Here is a 25287-nt window from a genome sequence, read left to right as displayed (position 1 = left end):
TACACAAACACCATCAACCACATTTATTAATTAAATGCTTTTGCTTCAGCTGTGATGATATGATGTGAGTTCCAGCATGCTCATTGAATAACTCTCCTTTCCGGTTTGCCAGTGTAGGGAAGGTCCCTCTGACAAAGGCGATGGACCTCATTGCCTATCTTGTGAATGAAACGGACACTGCCCCCATCGAGCAGGCAGTTAGGCAGATCCACCACATCCACGGTCTCTTAGCTAAACATGGCTACACTGATCTGGCATCGCATTTAAAGGTGCGTCTGTTCCTTACAGTATGTTTTTTTTCTTATTTACAGTGAGAAAATTGTAGGAATTTTAAGCTGAACCAAATACATTTATGTATGGCCAATTTGGGTAGTGATTCTAGAGGCCTGTACTTGTGGCAAATAGAACCGTCATCCGATATGTGACAGACTTAATATTTTAGTGATGACAAAAGTAAAACTCGATGGAGTTCTATTTTACATGGTATGGTGCTATGGGCAGCCAATCAGATCCTGTCTATAATCTTCTAGAGGGTGCAACATAAATAAGAAGTAGATTGGTTGCCCATAGCAACATCCCATGTGAAATACTGTAGAACTCCCATCTTGGTCGATTCCCCCAAAAGACTATAAACTTTATCACTCAAAAAAAGACACCGGGTGAGATGTACTAAGCCTTGAAAAGTGATAAAAGGGTGAGTGATAAACCTTCAACCAATCAGCTCCTACCTATCATTTTTCAAGCACAGCCTGTGACAGGGCATTTAGGAGCTGATTGTTTATTACCTCCCATTTTATCACTTTTCAAGCTTAGTACATCTCACTCTCCGTGTCCTCTTTTTAGTTATTTATGCTTTCAGGGCCTGATTCAGAGTTAACCTAAACTCAATGAATTATTGACATCACTGATGCTTGTGAGTCCGAGCAAGCACGGAATGGGATCATTCGTCAGACTGCATTTAGGTCTACAGTCATTAGGTCGACCCCACTAGGTCGACTGGCAGGAAGGTCGACCTGACTTAAGGTCGACATGGGCCAAGGTCGACATGACTTAAGGTCGAATTTGTATAAAGGTCGACATGAGGAAGGTCGACTGGTCATAAGGTCGACATGGGTTTTTCACTGTTTTTTGATCCGAATGTCAACACAGTCGACATGGACACAGTTGGCAATGAGAATCGGACCCTCGCATTGCTCGCTTCGCTCGCAATGCTTCGGGCACGGTGCCTCGCTGCGCTCGGCACACTATTTTATTCTCCCACCACGCCCTAGTGGATGGTAGGGCATGAAATACCGCCTGTCGGCACATGTCGGCTCAAAAAACAGTGAAAAACCCATGTCGACCTTATGACCAGTCGACCTTCCTCATGTCGACCTTTATGCAAATTCGACCTTAAGTCATGTCGACCTTGGCCCATGTCGACCTTAAGTCAGGTCGACCTTCCTGCCAGTCGACCTAGTGGGGTCGACCTAATGACTGTAGACCTAAATGCAGTCTGACGAATGACCGCATCCCGCAAGCACAGGTACTGTTCTGCTTACTCGGATGGCTGAGAACGCCAAGCATCGTGATGGTAATCCGATGCTGCGTCCCGTTGCAGCAGTCATGTTCATTGCATCCATCCCAGAATCAGGCCCTCATTTCATTATTCTGTGTAAGTACATGATTTGTTTGTTTTTCAAGCGAATTTACTCATAAACTCACATTGTTGAGTAAAACCCTTTCTTTTATTTATTTATATATGTATTCAGCCCGCTCAACGCTCATTTCGCAGACGGGATACAATGTCCCACCTGCCGAGCGCCAAGAAGGGGGCGTGGCCGGGAATCGGCGAGCTACGGCCGGGAGCTTGTCAATTCCCGGCCGTTCTTGGCAGAACGAGCCCGACTTTCTGAAGTCGGGCTCGTTCTGCTGAGTTCCTCTGTTCAATGCTGTCGAGGAAGACAGCATTGAATAGGGCCCTGCCGCCATTCCCCCCATCAGGAATGGCAGCAGGAGATTGAATATCCCCCCAAGTCTCATATTGTGTATTTAACAATGCTAACTTTTGTGGTCTAGAGAAACCCTTTGTCTGGGTGTATAAATATGTTTTCATAAAAAACAAAAATATATTTAATCAAATAATGACTTATTATGGCGACCTTTTGTACCTGTCAAATTAATGAATGTCGACCTATTGACGGCCTACTTAGACCGTGTAGATCTAATATACTATAGCACAACCCTTCTGGGCATCTGAAAAATTCCCATCCCTTAGCGCCGTTTGGTTTTTCAGTACCTTAGCTGTAACCAGTGTCACTTTATTGTAGGGTCGTCTTTTGGATCTGCTAACAACGCTTGTTAGTGCGCAGAGCTGGAGTGATGAAGGAACATTGGCTGAGCAACAACTAAGATCAATACTTCTGGAATTAGCTTGTTCAAATGAAAATGAAAATTGCGTTAATACCGCCAATGACCTGTTCGTTAAATGGAAGAATGGAACAATGTAAGGTTTGCTTCTGCCAGTATGAAGTCTAAGAAGCTAGGCAAAACTGTAATTAAGTGATGTATACAGAAGAGGGATTAGTATAATGACTGTTATAACAATATATACAAGTTGTAGTTTGGTACTCTTTACTTAGAAGGGCGCCCACGATTTTGATCGTGGGCATCTTCAGTAAAAAATCTCGGGCATTGAATGCACTAAAAAATCGGGTGCGATCAACCGACGAGATGCCCGAGATTTCCCATAGGGAACAATGTTAAATGTCTCAATTGACCCAATTTTCCTGTTCAATGCCTCAATTGACCCGATTTTTCCATAGGAAACAATGTTAAATGGGCCACAGAGGCCAAATAGGCACCCTGAAGTGTATAATGGCCACCCGAATTGTTAACGCCACCCCACGATCAACGTCATCCCGATGCGTGGCGAGCGCAGCGAGCCCGCGAGGGGCGGCGGTACGCATCCTACGACCTTTTCATACCCCCACTATCCACGTCGGCGTGGAGTTGAGAATAGAAAGTGTGGCGAGCGCAGCGAGCCACCGAGCCCGAAGCGTGGCGAGCGCACGCGGACAGCTGTGAAGCCCGCGAGGGGACGCGGATACCTGTGAAGGTATCCGCGTCCCCTCGCGGGGCTCGCTGCGCTCGCCACGCTTCGGGCTCGCTGCGCTCGCCACACTTTCTATTCTCAACTCCACGCCGACGTGGATAGTGGGGGTATGAAAAGGTCGTAGGACGCGTACCGCGGGCTCGCTGCGCTCGCCACGATTCGGGTTGACGTTGATCGTGGGGTGGCGTTAACAATTCGGGTGGCCATTATACACTTCAGGGTGCCTATTTGGCCTCTGTGGCCCATTTAACATTGTTTCCTATGGAAAAATTGGGTCAATTGAGGCATTGAACAGGAAAATCGGGTCAATTGAGACATTTAACATTGTTCCCTATGGGAAATCTCGGGCATCTCGTCTGTCGCATCGCACCTGATTTTTTAGTGCATTCAATGCCCGAGATGGCCGAGATGGGCGCCCTTCTAAGTAAAGAGTACCTGTAGTTTCAATATAAAGTGTACAGTAATTAAATAACACATTCATATCCATTGATTAGTTTTTTTTTTAATCCATTGAGATCTTTCTGTATATTGCCAAATGGAATGCACCCGTAATGCAAACTGACGGACAGTACTTTATATAATATAGCTGCAAGGCTAACTATATAAGGGTATCCAGATGATAGATCAACAGTCAGTAGGTTTACTCCAAATGGTTAACATGCATTGCTATAGTTAGGGGTTATGGTATACGGCAGGCATGTTCAAACTCTGGCCCTCCTGCTGTTGTGAAACTACAAGTCCCATCATGCTTTGGCTATTAGGGAATGCTAAAACTATGACAAGGCATGCTGGGATGTGTAGTTTTACAACAGCTGGCGGGCCACAGTTTGGACCTGCATGGTATATGGCATCAACCATGTTTAGGGCGACATTACCATAATCGACCACTAGAGGTCAATGACGTCTGGTTAGACTCCTATATATAGTTGTCTTTGTTTAGATAGACAGTGACGGGAGATTAACGTAAGGTAAGCAACAATGGGAACCTGGTCAACAGTATCAAGGTCGACACGGATTTTTCATCTTTTTTTGGTGCCGAATGTCAGTGGAGTGCCCATGGACACTGTGTGTGTGCACAGTGTCCCCTTGCATGGCTCGCTGTGCCCGCATGAACCAAGTGGACCAGCACCAAATAAAGGACGAAAACACGTGTTGACCTTGGTACTGTCGACCAGTTTCCCATCGATGATTACCTTTAGTCGATCTCCCATCACTATCTAAACACCGACGACCAAGTATAGGCATTTAACTAGACACTGTCGACCATATTATAGTCGACCTCGACCCAATCTACCCGCCGTCCGAATATCAGATAGGGAGCATGCCAAATGGCTGTTAATATCACAGCCACTACCCCAATGCCAGGGATACAGCACTGTCTCTCCATTGTTCTTTATGTTTAATAATCAGAGGTCGGTCATCTGGCATACGATGTAATCTGGTGCAATGATCATGTTTTGTCTACTTAGATTGCCAACAGCGGTCATGAAAATCGTATTTAAAGTTGGTGCCCAAACAGATGAAGGATGGCAATATCTCCTGAGCAAGTATACAGTATCTTTGTTTGAGGCTGAAAAGATCAAGATACTGGAAGGTCTCGCAAGCACGGACAGTGGCAGGAAATTACAATGGTATGTGTATTCATTACTGGGCATTAGACACCTTGAAATGCTATGCAGTGATGGACCTACTGTCACTAAGGCCCTTATTCTGATTGATTCTGATGGCTGCGTGTGCGGTCGGACGGCCAATGGTTGGTGTTCGCACATGCACAGAAATGCCTCTGCACATGCGCAAACACCTCCCATGTCCGAACACGCGGTGAGTTCCGTGCAGAAAATGATCGGTCGGAACCGTCCAAGCAGGGGGTGGAGAGGGGTGTGGAGGGCTGTTTGGGCTCATTACCATATGCGTACGCCCGGCTCCCATGAAAACGCTGGGCGTACGCATTCTAATGCAGCCTTGACACGTGTGGGGGGGTGGACAGCAGACATAGCCGATGTCAGATGACCGCCCATATCCATGCTTTCATACGGAAACATGTCCGAGTGGTTTGGAGCACTTGGTGTTGCCTGAACGCTCGGTCCATCATTCGGAGGATGGGGGAGGTTCCCACAGATGGAGGAGGTGTTCACATGAAACACCCACTCGCGGTCCGTTCGCTCGGCGTCTTACCGCGTTCGGACGGTGTGAGCGATCTGTACGGTAGGCGGGGCTAAGAACACTCGGTTCCTGTCCGAAATACGCATCCGTCCGAATCAACTAGAATAAGGGCCTATGGCACATGCTCGGGGGAACAGAGAGTAGTCCTCTAGAGTTGAATGATCCAGCATTACCATCTGCCTCCTATCATATGACATCTGAGTAGTTATTATTGCTGCATTATATGAATTGTTGTTTATAATAAAATGAAGATTAATTTTTTTCTCATTTATTATATTTGAAACTAAACATTATTCAAAAAAGCTGAAGTATTATTATTATTATTATAATTTTATTTATAAGGCGCCACAAGTGTTTTGCAGCGCTTGTCCACACTCTTATTAGGCGCTAATAAAATATATATAGATGTCAATTAATATAGTCAAAATTGAAGAGTTTTATCTCCTATATATTTGGCTACATCTGTCACTCAAAGTGGGTGTCTGTGTCTATAACGCTCTGTTCCTGGACTTTCCTCTTAATGTGTGATTGCCTTCATCTGTGCTGAACACCTTTCTGAGAAATTAACCTGTTTAAAACAGGTGATGGCAATCATACATTAAGGGGAAGTCTAGAAACAGAGCATTGTGTCCCTCCTGGAGAGGGTCATGTTGGGAGGTATGTGACAGAGATCCAGCCCAGTGAGCCCACAGACAGTGCCAGACACCCACTGCCTTCCCATGTTGCCCAGCACTGCTACTCCACAGCCACCAGGTGAGCGCCCCCCTCCCGCGATTTGCGGCAAAACCTCCCCCCCCCGCGCGCCCCCCCCTCCCGCGATTCGCGGCAAAAACACCCGCTCCCCGCGACCCCCCCTACCGCGATTCGCAGCAAAAACACCCCCGCGACCCCCCCTCCCGCGATTCGCTGCAAAAAGAACCCCCCCACGACCCCTCCCGCAATTCGCGGCATAACCACCACCCCGCGACCCCCCCTCCCGCGAATCGCGGCAAACCCTCCCTCGTGACCCCCCCCCCCCCCGATTCGCGGAAAAAACACACACCCCCCCCGCGACCTCCCTCCCGCGATTCGCGGCAAAAAGACCCCCCCCGCGACCCCCCCTTGCACGATTGGCGGCACCCCCCCTGCGACCCCCCTCCCGTGATTCGCGGCACCCCCCCCCCCCCGCAATTCGCAGCAGCCCCAGGATTAAATGGCACATGCAAAACACTGACATGGCTATGGTCGACAATGAAAAAGGTTGACATGAGTTTTTGAAGATTTATTTTTAATTTTTTTAATTTTTTCATATTCATTGTCATGTGTCGACATGGACACCAATGAAGTGGCACACTTATGTCAACATTTACATGTGTTGACCTTTCTGTGTTGATTTTTTCTTGTGGCGATTCGCGTCACACCCCCCCGCAACCCCCCCTCCCGTGATTCGCGGCACCCCCCGTGACCCCCCACCTCCTGCAATTCGCGGCAACCCCCCACCGGAGCCCCTGTGAACCCCGCCCTCCCGCGATTCGTGGCACCCACCCCCGCGACCCCCCCTCCCGCAATTCGCGGCACCCCCCCCCCCGTGATTCGCGGCAGCTCCAGAATTAAATTGCACATGGAAAACACTGACATGGCTATGGTCGACAATGAAAAAGGTTGACATGAGTTTTTGAAGTTTTTTTTGTAATTTTTTGAATATTTTCATATTCATTCTCATGTGTCGACATGGACACCAATGAAGTGCCACACTTATGTCAACATTTACATGTGTTGACCTTTCTGTGTTGATTTTTTTCTTGTGGCGATTCGCGTCACACCCCCCGCAACCCCCCCTCCGGCGATTCGCGGCACCCCGGCACCCCCTGCGACCCCCCCCCTCCCGCAATTCGCGGCAACCCCCCACCGGAACCCCCATGAACCCCGCTCTCCCGCGACACCCACCCCCCGCAACCCCCCCCCTCCCGCAAATCGCGGCACCCCCCGCGATTCGCGGCAGCCCCAGGATTAAATGGCACATGCAAAACACTGGCACGGCTATGGTCGACAATGAAAAAGGTTGACATGAGTTTTTGAAGATTTATTTCATTTTTTGAATGTTTTCATATTCATTGTCATGTGTCAACATGGACACCAATGAAGTGGCACACTTATGTCAACATTTACATGTGTTGACCTTTCTGTGTTGATTTTTTCTTGTGGCGATTCGCGTCACACCCCCCCGCAACCCCCCCCCCCCCCCCCGCGATTCGCGGCACCCCCCGTGACCCCCCACCTCCCGCAATTCGTGGCAACCCCCCACCGGAACCCCTGTGAACCCCGCCCTCCCGCGATTTGCGGCACCCAACCCCACGACCCCCCCTCCCGCAATTCGCGGCACCCCCCGTGATTTTCGGCAGCTCCAGAATTAAATTGCACATGCAAAACACTGGCACGGCTATGGTCGACAATGAAAAAGGTTGACAAGAGTTTTTGAAGATTTATTTCATTTTTTGAATGTTTTCATATTCATTGTCATGTGTCAACATGGACACCAATGAAGTGGCACACTTATGTCAACATTTACATGTGTTGACCTTTCTGTGTTGATTTTTTCTTGTGGCGATTCGCGTCACACCCCCCCGCAACCCCCCCTCCCGTGATTCGCGGCACCCCCCGTGACCCCCCACCTCCTGCAATTCGCGGCAACCCCCCACCGGAGCCCCTGTGAACCCCGCCCTCCCGCGATTCGTGGCACCCACCCCCGCGACCCCCCCTCCCGCAATTCGCGGCACCCCCCCCCCGTGATTCGCGGCAGCTCCAGAATTAAATTGCACATGGAAAACACTGACATGGCTATGGTCGACAATGAAAAAGGTTGACATGAGTTTTTGAAGTTTTTTTTGTAATTTTTTGAATATTTTCATATTCATTCTCATGTGTCGACATGGACACCAATGAAGTGCCACACTTATGTCAACATTTACATGTGTTGACCTTTCTGTGTTGATTTTTTTCTTGTGGCGATTCGCGTCACACCCCCCGCAACCCCCCCTCCGGCGATTCGCGGCACCCCGGCACCCCCTGCGACCCCCCCCCCTCCCGCAATTCGCGGCAACCCCCCACCGGAACCCCCATGAACCCCGCTCTCCCGCGACACCCACCCCCCGCAACCCCCCCCCTCCCGCAAATCGCGGCACCCCCCGCGATTCGCGGCAGCCCCAGGATTAAATGGCACATGCAAAACACTGGCACGGCTATGGTCGACAATGAAAAAGGTTGACATGAGTTTTTGAAGATTTATTTCATTTTTTGAATGTTTTCATATTCATTGTCATGTGTCAACATGGACACCAATGAAGTGGCACACTTATGTCAACATTTACATGTGTTGACCTTTCTGTGTTGATTTTTTCTTGTGGCGATTCGCGTCACACCCCCCCGCAACCCCCCCCCCCCCCGCGATTCGCGGCACCCCCCGTGACCCCCCACCTCCCGCAATTCGTGGCAACCCCCCACCGGAACCCCTGTGAACCCCGCCCTCCCGCGATTCGCGGCACCCAACCCCACGACCCCCCCTCCCGCAATTCGCGGCACCCCCCGTGATTTTCGGCAGCTCCAGAATTAAATTGCACATGCAAAACACTGGCACGGCTATGGTCGACAATGAAAAAGGTTGACATGAGTTTTTGAAGATTTATTTCATTTTTTGAATGTTTTCATATTCATTGTCATGTGTCAACATGGACACCAATGAAGTGGCACACTTATGTCAACATTTACATGTGTTGACCTTTCTGTGTTGATTTTTTCTTGTGGCGATTCGCGTCACACCCCCCCGCAACCCCCCCTCCCGTGATTCGCGGCACCCCCCGTGACCCCCCACCTCCTGCAATTCGCGGCAACCCCCCACCGGAGCCCCTGTGAACCCCGCCCTCCCGCGATTCGTGGCACCCACCCCCGCGACCCCCCCTCCCGCAATTCGCGGCACCCCCCCCCCGTGATTCGCGGCAGCTCCAGAATTAAATTGCACATGGAAAACACTGACATGGCTATGGTCGACAATGAAAAAGGTTGACATGAGTTTTTGAAGTTTTTTTTGTAATTTTTTGAATATTTTCATATTCATTCTCATGTGTCGACATGGACACCAATGAAGTGCCACACTTATGTCAACATTTACATGTGTTGACCTTTCTGTGTTGATTTTTTTCTTGTGGCGATTCGCGTCACACCCCCCGCAACCCCCCCTCCGGCGATTCGCGGCACCCCCTGCGACCCCCCCCCCTCCCGCAATTCGCGGCAACCCCCCACCGGAACCCCCATGAACCCCGCTCTCCCGCGACACCCACCCCCCGCAACCCCCCCCCTCCCGCAAATCGCGGCACCCCCCGCGATTCGCGGCAGCCCCAGGATTAAATGGCACATGCAAAACACTGGCACGGCTATGGTCGACAATGAAAAAGGTTGACATGAGTTTTTGAAGATTTATTTCATTTTTTGAATGTTTTCATATTCATTGTCATGTGTCAACATGGACACCAATGAAGTGGCACACTTATGTCAACATTTACATGTGTTGACCTTTCTGTGTTGATTTTTTCTTGTGGCGATTCGCGTCACACCCCCCCGCAACCCCCCCCCCCCCCCGCGATTCGCGGCACCCCCCGTGACCCCCCACCTCCCGCAATTCGTGGCAACCCCCCACCGGAACCCCTGTGAACCCCGCCCTCCCGCGATTCGCGGCACCCAACCCCACGACCCCCCCTCCCGCAATTCGCGGCACCCCCCGTGATTTTCGGCAGCTCCAGAATTAAATTGCACATGGAAAACACTGACATGGCTATGGTCGACAATGAAAAAGGTTGACATGAGTTTTTGAAGTTTTTTTTTTTTCATTTTTTGAATATTTTCATATTCATTCTCATGTGTCGACATGGACACCAATGAAGTGCCACACTTATGTCAACATTTACATGTGTTGACCTTTCTGTGTTGATTTTTTCTTGTGGCGATTTGCGTCACACCCCCCCCACCCACCCCCCCACAACCCCCACTCCCGCGATTCACGGCACACACACACACACCTCCCCCGCGATTCTCGGCACCCCACCCCGTGACCCCCCCTCCCGTGATTCACGGCACACCCCCCGCGACCCCCCCTACCATGATTCGCCGCAACCCCCGCCCCCGTAACCCCCCTCCCGCGATTTGCGGCAACCCACCCCGCGACCCCCCTCCCGCGATTCTCTGCAATCCCTCCCCTCCCGCGATTCGCAGCATCCACCCCCCACAACCCCCCCTCCTGCAATTCGCGGCACCCCCCGCGACCCCCCCTCCTGCAATTCGCGGCACCCTCCGCGACCCCCCCTCCCGCGATTCGCGGACACCTAAGTTGCAATACAGGGCATCTTTCATACAATTCTAACCATATTTCTCATATACAAACGTTCACAAATTAAGGGGGCGCAGCCCCTTACGACGGTGTGAAGAGCGCCCGTAGGGCGCGATAAATCACCTAGTAAAAAATAAATAGGGATGTGCAGATTTGGATTTACCTGGATCTCAAAATGGGCACTTATTGGCTATCCGGCTGTCACATGTTTTGGAGCCAAAACATGTGACAGCTAATAGCCAATAAGATCTTGTTTTGAGTTCCGGGTAAATCTGGATCTGCATATCCCTAAAAATGATAAAAAAATATATATTTACAAATAGATAGAAGCTGCAGGTTTCTGATGCGTTTGTGCTCATGCATCTATTTTTGGCCTTATTTTCCACACGTGTGTGGGTCGCAAGGCCAAATAAAAAATAATCGTACAGTAAAGGAAACACTGCGCTGATCATTCCAGTTATACCATGGACTGAATACACAACAAAAGTCAATGCAATAATTAAAACATTTACTTTTTTATATTAAAGCTGCTGTTTTGGTGGCCACCAAAATATGTAAAAAAAAAAAAAAAAAAGGAAATTACATGTGTATCACATCACTAATTGACAGCCTCAAATTGATACATTTTATTTTTTGTGCACAATAAAGTTAAAGATATAATAACTTTTCAGTCTCTTATGGTTAATCACATTATATTTTTGATGTCTTTAATGAAACTGTAAATAGCGATAATTGATTAGTTATCCATTAGTCTATACAATGAGTGTATAGACCGTTATGCACTTGATGTATTTGAATATGATGAAGCCCCAGTAATCATCGCAGTGTTGCTGCTGTTATTCCGCTGTGGTGCCGGGACAAGACTCCCACAGCGGTACCTAGCATTGCCTAGTTTTAAAGTTCAAGTTATTTTTTTGATGTCGCCAGTAGCCCTAATCCCTAGTTTTCCTTTCTGTTCAGTTTAAAAAGGACTTTTACATTACACGGTGGGTTAAAAGTTTTCCTTTTGTTATACTGTTGCTATTCCAAGACTTTTGGATACACACTATTTTTTGTTTCCCTCATCATACCTCTCCTTTTTAATTAGCCTCTTAATTATTAACACCCATGTCCGCATCAAAGTTACTACCCATACCATTAATTACATTAATTAATGCCTTCATTATCTACTTCAGTCTCCCTAAAATAATTATAATGAACTCCTTTAAGTTAATTAATAGTCATAATTAACCATCATAACTAGGTCTCCATTAAAGAACAAATGATAACCTATTTAGCATTATCCTGCCCAACACAGTCTGTCCCTGATGACACTTTACACTTACTGTATAGATTTGGTAGAGCAAGAAAAGATTGGGCGCTGAACTGCGCAATTATAACCATATGCAGCTTTATACACGATACACCGAGTAACACATCTACTGTAGGTTACTAACCATGAAAACAATACAATAGAAGGGTGTAAAGTGAATCAAAAGTGCTTAATGATTAACCACGTGATACTGTAGGTGTAAATAACAACAAATGGATATCACCATACTGTAAGTAAATCTTCTTTTGAAATGATTCATTCTCCTCAGAATACTGCCATGGACATGGGTGGTGGTCTCTGAATGTTTGTCTCTCTTAAAGTGAGAAATGGAGACAAACAATAGTATAGATCATAAAATAAAAGCAGTTTTAATAACAGGTTGCACTTTCAATAAAGTGACTTTGGTAAAAAGCACAAATACAATAACCCCATCAAAGTAGCACAGCAGGCAGGTGTAAACGGAGCATCTGACTTCTAGTCCCAGTACCCGGAATCGGGACCACCGTCAGGAATCCACAGCCAGCAAAGTGTCCACCCAGCAGGGTAAAATCCAGGGCTGGTCACCGCACTTGACGCGTTTCGGTTTGGAATCCTGGTACTTGTTTCCTAGCACGGCGCCCCCGATTTTGATCGAAGTCCATCTTATCGCATCGCATGCAATATAGCGTCATGCAATGCGATTTTTAATTGTACAAGCCCCCTGATGGGTGCTTACAATGTTAAATGCATCCCCATTGTCAATGCCACCCCCACTATCAACGCCAACCCGAATCGTGGCGAGTGCAGCGAGCTGGCGAGGGGCGGCGGTACGCATCCTCCGACCTTTTCATACCCCCATTATCCACGTCGGCGTGGAGTTGATTTTAGATAGTGTGGCGAGCCACCGAGCCCGAAGCGTGACAAGTGGACACGGATTACTTTACATTTATTCCGCGCCCCCTCGCGGGGCTCGCACGCTTCGGGCTTGTATTCCGCGCGGCGCGGTGCGCTCGCCAAGCTGCGGGCTCGATGCGCTCACCACACTATCTAAAGTCAACTCCACGCCGATGTGGATAGTGGGGGTATGAAAAGGTCGGAGGACGCATACCGCCGCTGGCATGCGATGCTATGCGATATTTCATTGCACAAGCACTCCTGTAATAATTTAACAGGAATATCGCATGCATCGCATACCACTAAATACGGTATGCAATGGGCGCCGTGCTAGGAAACAAGTCCTGGAAACCTTCCTTAGAAGCGTGTGACCATAGCACTTTGTATATTTACCCATGTTCTAAATGTCCACATGTGTACAGGATTTACCACTAATCGGTATCTATTTTCCAATTCATCCGCCCCGCCGGAAGCAAGATGGCCGTTCCACACAGCCGGAAGTCATCATTGTTTGCGTTCCACTTGCCGGAATTTGACGCAAATATAAGATATTCATTAGAAACTAGGTCTGCCAACCATAGGTAATAAAATAACTTAATCAAAATTAATTTAATATACACTAAAAATTAATTTAATAAGCAATATTGGGTACTTGTGTATTTTGGCGGCGCCCATCGCATCGCATACCATAAGGCATACGATGGTATGCGATGCGATATCGCGCGATATTGTACAATGCCATACAATTTTAAAATTGTATGGCATTGTATATGGCATACAATGCCATACGATGCGATGCGATTAAACATTGTATAAGCACCCTAATGGGTGCTTACAATGTTAAATGCACCCCCACGCCACCCCCCCACTATAAACGTGAACCCGAAGCGTGGCGAGCACAGCGAGCCCGCGAGGGGCGGCGGTATGAGTCCTCCGACCTTTTCATACCCCCACTATCCACGTCGGCGTGGAGTTGAGAATAAAAAGTGAGGCGAGCGCAGCGAGCCACCGAGCCCGAAGCGTGGCGAGCGCAGCGGATACCTGTGAAGCCCGCGAGGGGACGCGGATACCTGTGAAGCCCGTGAGGGAACTCCGATACCTGTGAAGGTATCCGCGTCCCCTCGCGGGGCTCGCTGCGCTCGCCACACTTCGGGCTCGGTGGCTCGCTGCGCTCGCCACACTTTCTATTCTCAACTCCACGCCGACGTGGATAGTGGGGACGCGTACCGCTGCCCCTCGCAGGCTCGCTGCGCTCGCCACGTTTCGGGTTCACATTTATAGTGGGGCGTGGGGGTGCATTTAACATTGTAAGCACCCATTAGTATAGGTGCCAAAAATCGCGTCACATGCCATCGGGTGCATGGCATGCGATGCGATTAAAATATCGCGCAATGGAAATCGGGGGCGCCGCTATAATACACAAGTACCCAATATTGTATAGATTTGGTCACAATATCAGTCAGCTTGTCTTCTCTAGATTGGATATCGGTGAGTCCGTTGTTCTGTCTTCTCTGGATTTGGGGGGTTCCGGACGGCTCCTCCATAGTCGGAATCCCGACTGCTCCCTCGTTCAGGTCCACGACCCCCATAGAGGGAGAATAAAATAGGTGGCGAGCGCAGCTCGCCACCGCGCCCGCAGCGTGGCGAGCTCAGTGAGCCCACAAGGGGCTTCATTGCGTTCCCCCCGCTGTGCAGTCGGGATTCTGACGTCTGAGTAATGACTGTCGGAATCCCGACTGTCGGGTAATCCATCAGTCAGGCTGTTTGCTCTGCCTTGACCGCTTTAATGACACAACATTTTAAGAAAATTGATTGTGAGACTTGGTTGATAAGATAGTCCTAAATCTGTATAAATGACCATTTCAAAATCATTAAAAAGACAATTTTCTACACTATCATTTTTGGAATACATTGTGTATTTTTTCCTGAAACTGAGAATATATTTATTTGTTAAGGTATATTAGAAACAATGGAACATAAAAATACATGATTCACACACAAGAACCCTGACCGCTAGATTCTGCTTTGTAAGATGTGCATGTCACACACACGTTAGCATGGCTTAAACCCTGTACACACTGGGCGATTTCAGCCATAATCACCGGAGACATGGTGGCTGAGCGACCATATTCACGTGTGTACGGGGTGATTGTCGCTTAGAGCACACTCCTATGATCAGCCCTGCGGTGGTCGCTGGTTGCAGGAGCATGCTCCTTCGACCATCATCTTCCACAAGGACAGTGTCTAATTTTTTTTTATCAGGGACCATCTCTGGCTGCTGATGAAAACGGGACATTGACCAATATATTGCTCAGGGATCATCTTGCTCCGTTTGTACGGAGCTCTAGACCTCATTGTATTTTCTGTTATGTAAATACTGTATGTTCCCTGCTAAACACAATCTAGTCCAGATGCTGTGCAATTTGTAAGGAAATTAGTGATGTCATGTTTCATCAGGTCGTCTTCACTGAGCAGAAAAGGTCATTAAATACAGCAGTTCTTCATAAGCTGCATTTGTTTTCTTATCATTACAGTTATAAATTGTGTGTGATCACTTCCTTGAATGCATGTATTCTAATTGGAAAGTATTCTTTAAATTAAGGGAATATTTTTCCTCAGAAGAGTTACGAAGGGTACATTACCTCTGTATGCTGCTAAAGTTGCATCTCAGTGTAGACCCATTTCACTCAAAATGCACTGATTTGGTTACCAAGTTCTTATATATATTCCGTACGTTCTCAGTTCTTTGTATAGTTTTTTCCAAACAATTAATATGGAAGTGAAAAATGGGAAAATCCAGGTTAAATAATTACAGTAGAGAAACAAGGTTTTTTGGAGTAATTATTTTACTCAACTCTTACAAACAATAATGTACAAATAACACACGTGTGGTATATTCTTAAATTATGACTTAAAGAATAAAGTTGCCAATCATTTTATTTACATGGTGCATGATACCATATTTGTGTTAATGTTTCTTACACAAATTTGCAACAGTAAAGATGACTGTCGACCATCATGCTGTAGACCAAATGATCCCAACCCGATTGAATACCCCTCTTAGCCTCAATTATAATGTCCCCTTCTTCCCACCCCTGTCTCCCCCTCCTTCCCACCCCTGTCCTCATTTTACCCCACCACTGCCGATTAAGTCCATTCTATCCTTCAATCCGCTTCTCCCTCCACCTGTCCGCTTGATCCTATACCCTCCAATATTATCCGTTGTCTCAGTCCGTCGGTCTGCTCTCACCTGGCTCACCTCTTTAATCCTTCCCTATCCTCTGGGATCTTCTCCTCCTCCTTCAAACATGCTCTTGTCTCCCCAATTCTCAAAAAAACAAATCTGGACCCCAACTCTCCGTCCAACTACAGGCCCATCTCCCTCCTCCCTTTTGCCTCCAAATTCCTAGAACGTCTGGCCTACAATCGTCACCTAAGCCACCTTACTGCTGACTCCATTCTAGACCCCTTCCAATCCGGGTTCCGCCCTTTACATTCCACTGAAACTGCCCTGACCAAAGTCACTAACGATCTACTATCGGCTAAATCCAAAGTTCTCTTCTCTATCCTCATCCAGCTTGATTTGTCGTATGCCTTTGACCACCCTCTCCTGCTCAACACCCTCCACTCTTTTGGCATCACTGGCACGGTCTTCTACTGGTTCACCTCATACCTCTCCAATCGCTCCTTCTCCGTATCCACTCCGAGCTCCTCCTCTCCTACTACCCCGCAGTCGGTGTTCCCCAAGGGTCAGTCCTTGGCCCTCTACACCACCTCTCTGTGCACTCTCATCAGCTCCTACGGCTTCCATTACCACCTTTAAGCTGATGATACCCTAATCTATCCCCCCCCCCCCCCGTCCTATCCCCATCACCTATGTCCAAGGTCTCCGAATGCCTCACGGCCATCTCAGCCTGGATGACCCAACACTTCCTGAAACTAAACATGGCTAAAACTGAACTTCTAATCTTCCATCCCCCGAACATCCCCTCTTCTCCCACTATCTCAATCAGCATTGGTGAAACTGAGATCACCTCCACCGACCAAACGCACTGCCTCGGTGTCATCATTGACTCCTCCCTCTTTCACCCCCCACATTCGTGCTCTCACAGTCTTGCCGCTTTCACCTCCGCAACATCTCGCGCATCAGACCATTCCTCTCCACTTACGCGACCAAAATTCTCATTCACTCTCTTGTTATCTCCAGCCTTGACTACTTCAACATCCTTCTCTACGGGCTACCTATCGCCCCTCTCCAATCCATTCTTAATGCCGCTGCTAGGCTCAACTTCCTCTCCCGCCGCTCTACCTCCGCCTGCCCCTCTGTCTATCTCTTCACTGGCTCCCCATTCCTTTCCGAGTTCTCTTTAAACTCCTCACCACCACCTACAAGGCTCTCTCCTCCTCCACCGCTCCTTACCTCTCTTCACTGATTTCTATCCACACTCCCTCCCGTTCTCTTCGCTCCGCCACTGACCGCCGCCTGACCTCTCACCTAATCACCTCCTCCCACTCCCGTGTCCAAGACTTCTCTCATGCTGCCCCCCTGCACTGGAACAACCTTCCGCCACCTATCAGGCTTTCTGATTCCCTTACCTCCTTCAAGTGCTCCCTCAAAACCCACTTCTTCCGACTAGCCTATCCCCCCCTCCTCCTAACCTCTTTCACTCCTCCTTTCCTGTCTACCCTACCCCTCCATCTGTTCCCATCCGTTCCTAATTATCCTATTGTTTTTCATTCATCCACCCACCTCCTTTTTAGTCTGTTAACTCTTATGAGTAGGGCCCTCCTTCCTCACGTACTCACCCTACCTCTTTACCTCACCAGTGCTCCTGCCCTGTTCTTCCCTTCCTCTACTTCATCTTCAGTCTCCTCGACAATTTTGACACCTACTTCAGAACTGATGCTGATTTTAGTCCTACCAGCTATACCCCTATTTATGCTGTATTTTATCAACACACCCTGTACGTTACCTTGTGATTTGTTTTTTGTTTGCTATGTACAGCGCTGCGGACACTTTGTGGCGCCTTATAAATAAACAAACTACTACTACATAGCCTGTATGTGTATATACAGATATATCCTTTCTTACTGTGCCTTCATTCCTGCCAAAGAGCCAGGTCCAGGGCAACTTCGGTGCACCAACCATCTTTCTCTCTCAAAGAGGGGGTATTAAATCCCAGATTCCAACTGTCGGGGCGTCTGGACAGTTGGAATCCGGGCCATTTTCTGTTCCTTCTGACAGGAACTCGACAGTCGGTATTCAATGTACTGAGTGTCGGAAAGTCCGCAAACCTGCGAAAACGGCCGTGAATTCGACAATCCGCAGACGTTTTTGACAAAACAGATCCAAATTGTTTTTAAGTTGGATCTGTTTTGTCGGAAACTGCATTCAATGGTGTTGTAATGGCAGCGTTGAATAGATGACTGATGCTATTTCCCCCGGCGGAAATAGCAGCCTGGATTGAATACCGCCCAAAATGTGCGTCTTATCTGAATAAGTGAAACTAGGAATTCCAAACCTACACTAATGGCTTATTCTGATCAATTTGAAGTACTACATTTATACATACAGTATGTGAGTGAATGAGTCTGTGGGGGTTATTCAGACCTGATCACTTGTGTAAATTCACACGGCAACGGATTATCGAAAAACTGCGTATAGATCGTAGCGTGCATGTGTTGTGGAAGGGTATCAGGGTTACGAGCAGACTGGAAAAATTAATTTTATGGGGACTGAGTTGCCAATGGCTTTGGGATCCCCAAGATTATAGCAAGCCATTCACAGACTTGAACCGGTCAAGATTTCAGTCTGTCTGGGCAGTCGGTATCTGACCACAGGGCTCTGCAAAAGGGTCCATCAGCGATCAGGTCTGGATAACCCCCTTGTACGAAGTGCTTCAATGAGCTGACCCAGCTATTTGTGTTACCAGTTTCCGGTGTGCTTCATCTGTGACCTAGAACGTGTTTATAGCAATTCAGGTGTGGTTATCTAATACACTACAAGCTTTTTTTCACTGATATATATACGATGCTACTAAGATGCAAAATTAAAAGAAAATCGAGTGCGGTACTCCTCTTGGAGTGTCTCAGTTGTGCCGGGTGTTTTGCATCCTATGGTGTGTAGACACTAGTGGGGAAAATATACTAAAGCTTTTAAAAATGACAAATGTATTTTGCCCATAGCAACCAATCAGATCCGTCATTTTTCAGTTGCATTCTAGGATATGATCGACAGAATCTGATGGAAATGTATCTGTATCCCTAGGTGTATGTAGACACATCTGTATCCTTATAATCTATCCACATTTAGGTCTGTGGCATATATTTCCCTTACCTTGTCGGTCATCTATGGCATATGGGCCACTGGTCTTTTAGTTCGAGAATCCATTTATTAGATGTCAATGAACTAATTATACAATGAGGACTCTTAACCATAAGAATCTATAGAAATTCTTCAACCACTGACACTAATTTGATTTGTTCTGTTCACCAGGTTGATGAAATCAAGTCTTCATGGGGAAATTATAAGGTCACAAGATTTTCCCATCATTATACGATTTATTAGTAGGAATGTCCCTGGGTTTCTGCTGGCCTGGGACTTTGTGACACATAACTGGGATGAAATCACTCAGAAGTAAGTGCCCATAAGGAATCTGCTGTAAGTCATAACAAATCTAATGCTTTTAAAACTGTGCTTAAAACACAAGCCAGAACTATTGTGATAGCAAGTGTGATATTATAAAGACGTAACCTATAACGGAATGAATACTTTTAATTCCCCTTTGTGAATATAATTTGACCTGTAAGTCGGGGATGTGTTACAAGGATGGTCCCTCTGATCACAGACATCCACTTACAGGGAAACTAAAGTGCCCAGTTAATGAGATGGATAATATCAGGCGTTCCAGATTTTAGTGCTGCTTATGTGCAGTCTGAGATTTTCCAACCTCCCACGGTCAGTTTACCTTCATGAACCCAATTGATTTATGCTTAGTTGACCATTTTTACAAGCAAGGATTTAGGAAAGAGTGGAGGTGCATACACACAGTGTTTGTACTGCCTGTGATACTGATGCGTGGTATCGCAAGTAAAAATAGACTGTCCAGGCAAGGCAGTTTTGACTGTTGCATACAGGATCTTATTCTGGTCCACATGCAATGCTGAGAAATTCGCAATGTTACGTGTGGATGAAACGCCGCTGCACGGCCGCCCCCTCACTCGCAGAATTCCCCCACATGGCTGCAAAATGGATGTTTAGCATAAACATCCATTTGCAGCCTTGGGTGCAGGGGCCAAATCATTCGATGCTTGGCGTCGTTCGAATTATTTGGAAGGTGCATGCAAATCTAAGACTCGCTGGTGTCTTAGATATGCGTGCTCCCTGTATGGGAAGAGGGCAGGCAGATGACATCCACTGACGTCAGCTGCCCGCCCCCTGCACCCATGTCACGCCCGTATTAGCATGGGAACAAGCCGTATTTTCATGGCAACACCCATGAAATGCTGGGGATTCCCATGGGCGCAGCCCAACACTGCTGCACCATGCCCCCCGCCCACACTGCTAGGTGCAAACTAGCCTGCTCGCACCCATCGTCTGCACATAAATGCGCAGATGCAACACATCGCTCCCCCGTGTAAACACGGGGGAGCGATGTAACTAAAGTAAGGCCCACAGTGTATTTAGCTATAGACCAAATCGCACATAGTCACAATCGCTAGTGCACTTCAGAGGGAAATGGCTTAGTCAAAATCGGCCATAGTCAGTATCTCACGGTGTGTATGCCCCTTTAAGGTGGTACAGTATATTGTTGCCTGATCCTACCGGAGGCAGCCACTTTGTGGGTTGAATGAATATACAGTACTGGCTATAATTTCGCTAGTACTTGCCATTGATGGTTGCATTGCAGGAATATGGGTTTCAGGACACAACTGGCTGCCTCCGCCGTATGTAGTTGGTGGCTCCACGTAGTCTATTATTTATTTACTGTTTATGTCGGTGCCACATTTGGAACTAAAGCTGTTTACGGATAAAGTATCATTGTATCTTCCCTCAAGATGTTATCAGTTGATCTGTCAATGCAAATAAATACAACCATTTTTTTCTTTTTAGATTTCCACCGGGATCTTTCCCTATACAGAGCATTGTCACCCACACTACTTCACAACTGTCTACAGATATTTACTTGAGTGAGGTCAGTTACTTGTCATTGCGTGGGTACATTCCTGTATGGAGTAAGGGCTTTATTCTCTGGCTTGTGTTGTGTGTCTGGCTACTGTCTGTGATCAAACTAGGGAACAAGGAGGAGACGGGAGGCATTGATATAGGTCTGCCAGGGGAATCTTAATGCCAATGTAAAGGGCCAATACCTATATTATAGAAAACCCTTTCGAAGAAAATTTAGAACATGGGTTTTTATGTACGATTAGTTCCTCAAATACTAAAAAGAATTATGATTAGTTACTCAAATACGAGCAAAACACTTTAACATTTTCCACCATTCCTAATTGTACTTTTGATCAATTCTGACACCAATATCTGATCATATTTAATACATGGTCACCCGCACGCTTTCTCCTACAATTTAAAAACAAAAAATTTGCCTCGCAAAAACATTTTATTGTAATTTTACTAATTTGTATGTTTCAGAAGATGAATTACTAAATCTTCTGAAACATAAAAAATAATTGGTAAGTGGGGAAATGACAGGACCCATTCTGGAACTGGCTAAGCAGTGTTGCTACAGGACATCAGATGGATGTGCGGGAAGAGAAGAGAATGCTTTGGGGTTTGGATAGGAGAATGGACACTATTGGAAGCTGAGCCTCTCTTAGTACAACTCCAGTTAAGCTTCTTGTGTCAAATGCCAAAACCAGAATACCAACATCAAAGCCCAGTGTTACATAATACTCAATTTGTTCCAAATAGCTTAAGGCCCGAATGAAGATAATGCACTAACTAGGCCCATTGTCCTATGTCCTTGTGTTTCTTTGGGATTAGGGAAAATTGTGCCTTGAAGATTTCAGCAGGGAAAATCTCACTTGTCAGATGGGAATTGGAACGGTTTAGTTTCTTGGGGGAATAATATCACTATTGTAAAAACACCATTTGGACATTACCAGGTCAAACTCAAAAAGTGCAGCCGCAGTCATCTGGAAATTCTGGAGAGGTGGTTATTTAGTGTGGCGGAAACACTACTGTACTGTACTTTCAGATGGAGCTACAGGTATTGAGCAGTGGTTTTTGTATGCGTTCACTTTAGCTGCATGGTGCAGTCCCGTTACTAATCCGTTATGTGAGGACCTTTAAAGAACCTTAATTTAATGGCCAGCTAAGATTTTTGCAGGATAGATCAATTCGGAAAGCGCAGTGGTGTCTCTGTCCATACTGCTTCTACACTTCAGCAGCACATTTCACAATCACTCGGCTGTACTGAAAGATGACACCATAGATTCTGCAGAGAGTGTAGGGGTGATGTATCAAAGTGTGTGAGAGATAAAGTACCAACTAATCAGCTCCTAACTGTCCTTTTACAAGCTGTGGTTGGAAAAATGACAGATGCTGACTGATTGGTATGTTATCTCACTCCAAAGTTTGACACCTCTCACCTATGAGTTGTATGCCACCAGTGGCTGAGGTAATAATTTAGCCACCTGTGCTCGGATATTCTTAGTATCTGGTCTGTGAATGGATCCGTTTGGGAATCCGTGTTCTAGACACTGCGCTGCCAGTCGTTTACACCAAGTTCCCATCTGGAGCCAGGGCTAAAGGTGGCCATACACTACTCCAACATCTGGCAGCAGTGTATGGCCAACCGATTCCTCTTGAGCTGCCCTTTGACCTTGGGATATATTACATTTGATCCCAGCAAGTGCTGCCAGATCCTGCTTGCGATCTAGGGGCTCTGATTCCATGCGTACTGGACTGCGCATCGGAGCGGAACCAAAATGAATGCGATTTGCAAGATATCACCCGATTTTCTCAGCCTGATGAGTCAAAATCGGGCAAAATCGTTGAAGTGTATGGCCACCTTAAGAGAGGACCAGGTATAATGACTTGTGATGGTCTCCACTAACCTTTTAATACAGTTTCTCATATTGTTTTTGTGATTTCAGGTGACCAATTTCTTCAATTCAACAAAGGGAAAAAGCAGAGAAATGTGGTGTGTCAAACAGGCCATTGAAACCATCAAGTTGAACATCCAGTGGATATACCAAAACCTGGAAAGCATTAAGACATGGTTGTAGAGAGCACCTGGCCAGGCTGTTTCCCAGGGATTACTTCTCTTGTTAAAGCACAGACAGTAGTGAGCATTCTGCAATGTTGTGGACTCCTGAAGGGTCCTTAGCTCAGGGCAAAACGAAGCAGAAAAATCCTTTAGCGTGAGTGACTGTTTGGGTGGAGAGAGACTGTATTTATTATGAAGTTGTGTTTATTGCACTGATGCTGTCACCCAGATCGGCTCTGTGCTAAGCATGGCTATCACTTTACAGCAATTACGGAGACCACTGTGTGTAAGTTGCCTATAAGAAGCTGTCTGGGAGAGGATATGCAGATTGTGGCAGTGCCAGAAATGTATATTTCTCAGATGTGTAAATACTCGGTACAGCCATATTGACTATGAAGAATAAGATTTCTTGCCTCTAGTACAGTGAATTATGTTATCACCTGTCACATGTTAACACTGGACAAACCTCTTGTTTGAAAAAAGTTAATCCGTTAAAAGCGCCTAGCTGCCTTTCTTTCCTCCCTCAGGTTTTGTGTTTAGGTGTAAAGCTTGTGACCATCGTACACCACAAGACTTTATATGTTATACTGATACTGTCTCATTTCATGGACTGATCATTAGGAACTACATCTTTCCAGATCAGATGCTCATTAATAACGTAATGCAACAGAGCGCCAAATTCACAGTGTCGTATAGAGATGACTGCTTGGCTATACATCAGACATTTTGTCTTTCAGTGTCATTTCCCACCAATTATATAGACTTTTACTGCAAATTCCTGACCTGTCTGCTTTTATGTACACTGTAAGCAAGTTCCACCCAAATGATATTATGGCAGCTTTTCCTGCTTCCTCAGACATTCTCTATGGACATGATTGCTAGATATCGGACATCGTCTGGAACTGCTCCAACTACCTGAACACCTTGTTAATCAATTCATTGTGACACACGGCTATAGTTATGTACTCTGGTCAGAAATTTTAGATTTAGACTTTCACGTTTGCAATGGGAGTTACATTCTGTGGTGGTGTTTAAGATTCTATTTCGCATCCCACCCTAGTAGCTCTTGGTTGGGTTTGTTATTTGGGAATTCTAGATTTTGCTTCCTATAGAGACATTAGAAGGGGATATTGGCTTTAATTTGGAATATGTCGGATTTAAGGTGAATTCCATTTTCTAAAATGATTGATAAACTTGACTCTTAACAATTCCTTTCACCTCTTCAGCCCTCTGATGTAGGAACATTGCCAAGGCCCAGAGGGGTTGCCAAGGTGCTCTGAGATGTAATTACTTTGGATGGCTGTCACACAAGCCTATTGTACTGTTCAGATAGAGCTTAGTGGTGGCGCAATGTTATCTGGGGCACTACCTGCACAGAGGAGAGAGGATCCCTTAGGAAAATACTGCTTTCGTTCAGGGAAACGGGGGTGGTGGTTATTTTAAAAGTCTGTTTTGGAGAGTGGAATTGGGTTTTAAGTGTTTGCAATCCTAAATATGACTGTTCATAATTGGGCACGTATGAAATGTAAAACTGAAACATCCATTTTGGTTTTATCTTTTTGACAGCAACTATAAAAAAATCTTTTGTAGGGTCTTTTTTTCACAGAAAAATAAAACCGCTTTGTCTTGAAAATAATATTGCAATAGTTTTTATGCATATGGTGTTTAAGGCTTGCACAGGAAAATGTAGAGATTATAATATAAAATAATTTTTATGATGCATTTAATATGATCTTGGTTTTTTTTGTTTTGTTTTTTGTACACCCTCACAGGAGCAGGTGCCTTTACCACTCGGTACCGCACAAACATCTGCTTCTGACCAGTGCTTTTCTAATACTGCTTACATGTTTTGTTTAAAATATTGATAAAATGTTGAAAATAAATTTGATAAAATCCAGTTTCTCGTTTCCCTTTTCTGGCTGCACTGATTGACCATGTAATCTTTCGGTGTCTAAGTCTTCATTGGTCCCCACTATTGGTTTTATGTAAGATTCAAAATTAAAAATTGATTAATTGATAAGTTTGCATGACACCCGCTACAGTAGGTGACTGACTGTATTTGAAAAACTAACATGAATTATTATTTAAATAATCCACTAGTGTGGCAGAGTTATCTAAGTGGTCATACACCGGCTTCATCTAGAACTCTTTGTGACCTCTGGGGTTCCTGAGAACTTCAGCAGAATTAAGAAGGTAAACTATGGTATAACTTTTCAGTAGATTTCATACTACAAGCATAAGGTCTGCTTCATGATATTTA

The 25287-nt window shown here is 46.3% G+C and overlaps 1 protein-coding gene across 1 annotated transcript in view; it reads left to right on the top strand.

The window, feature by feature from the left end:
* LNPEP (leucyl and cystinyl aminopeptidase) overlaps window positions 1–24924 on the top strand; it is a 93012-nt gene extending 68088 nt beyond the window's left edge. The window contains exons 13-18 of the mRNA XM_083151744.1: window positions 113–269; window positions 2310–2485; window positions 4564–4725; window positions 19295–19435; window positions 20912–20993; window positions 22915–24924. Of these exons, the coding sequence (XP_083007870.1) occupies window positions 113–269; window positions 2310–2485; window positions 4564–4725; window positions 19295–19435; window positions 20912–20993; window positions 22915–23046 (850 nt within the window). The 3' untranslated portion in view covers window positions 23047–24924. The remainder of the gene's footprint in view (window positions 1–112; window positions 270–2309; window positions 2486–4563; window positions 4726–19294; window positions 19436–20911; window positions 20994–22914) is intronic.
* The last annotated feature ends 363 nt before the right edge of the window (window positions 24925–25287 follow it).

The sequence above is a fragment of the Crinia signifera genome, chromosome 1, assembly GCF_055691185.1.
Source record: "Crinia signifera chromosome 1, ASM5569118v1, whole genome shotgun sequence".
Taxonomy (NCBI): Eukaryota; Metazoa; Chordata; class Amphibia; order Anura; family Myobatrachidae; genus Crinia; species Crinia signifera.
This window is presented reverse-complemented; position numbering and strand designations above follow the sequence as displayed.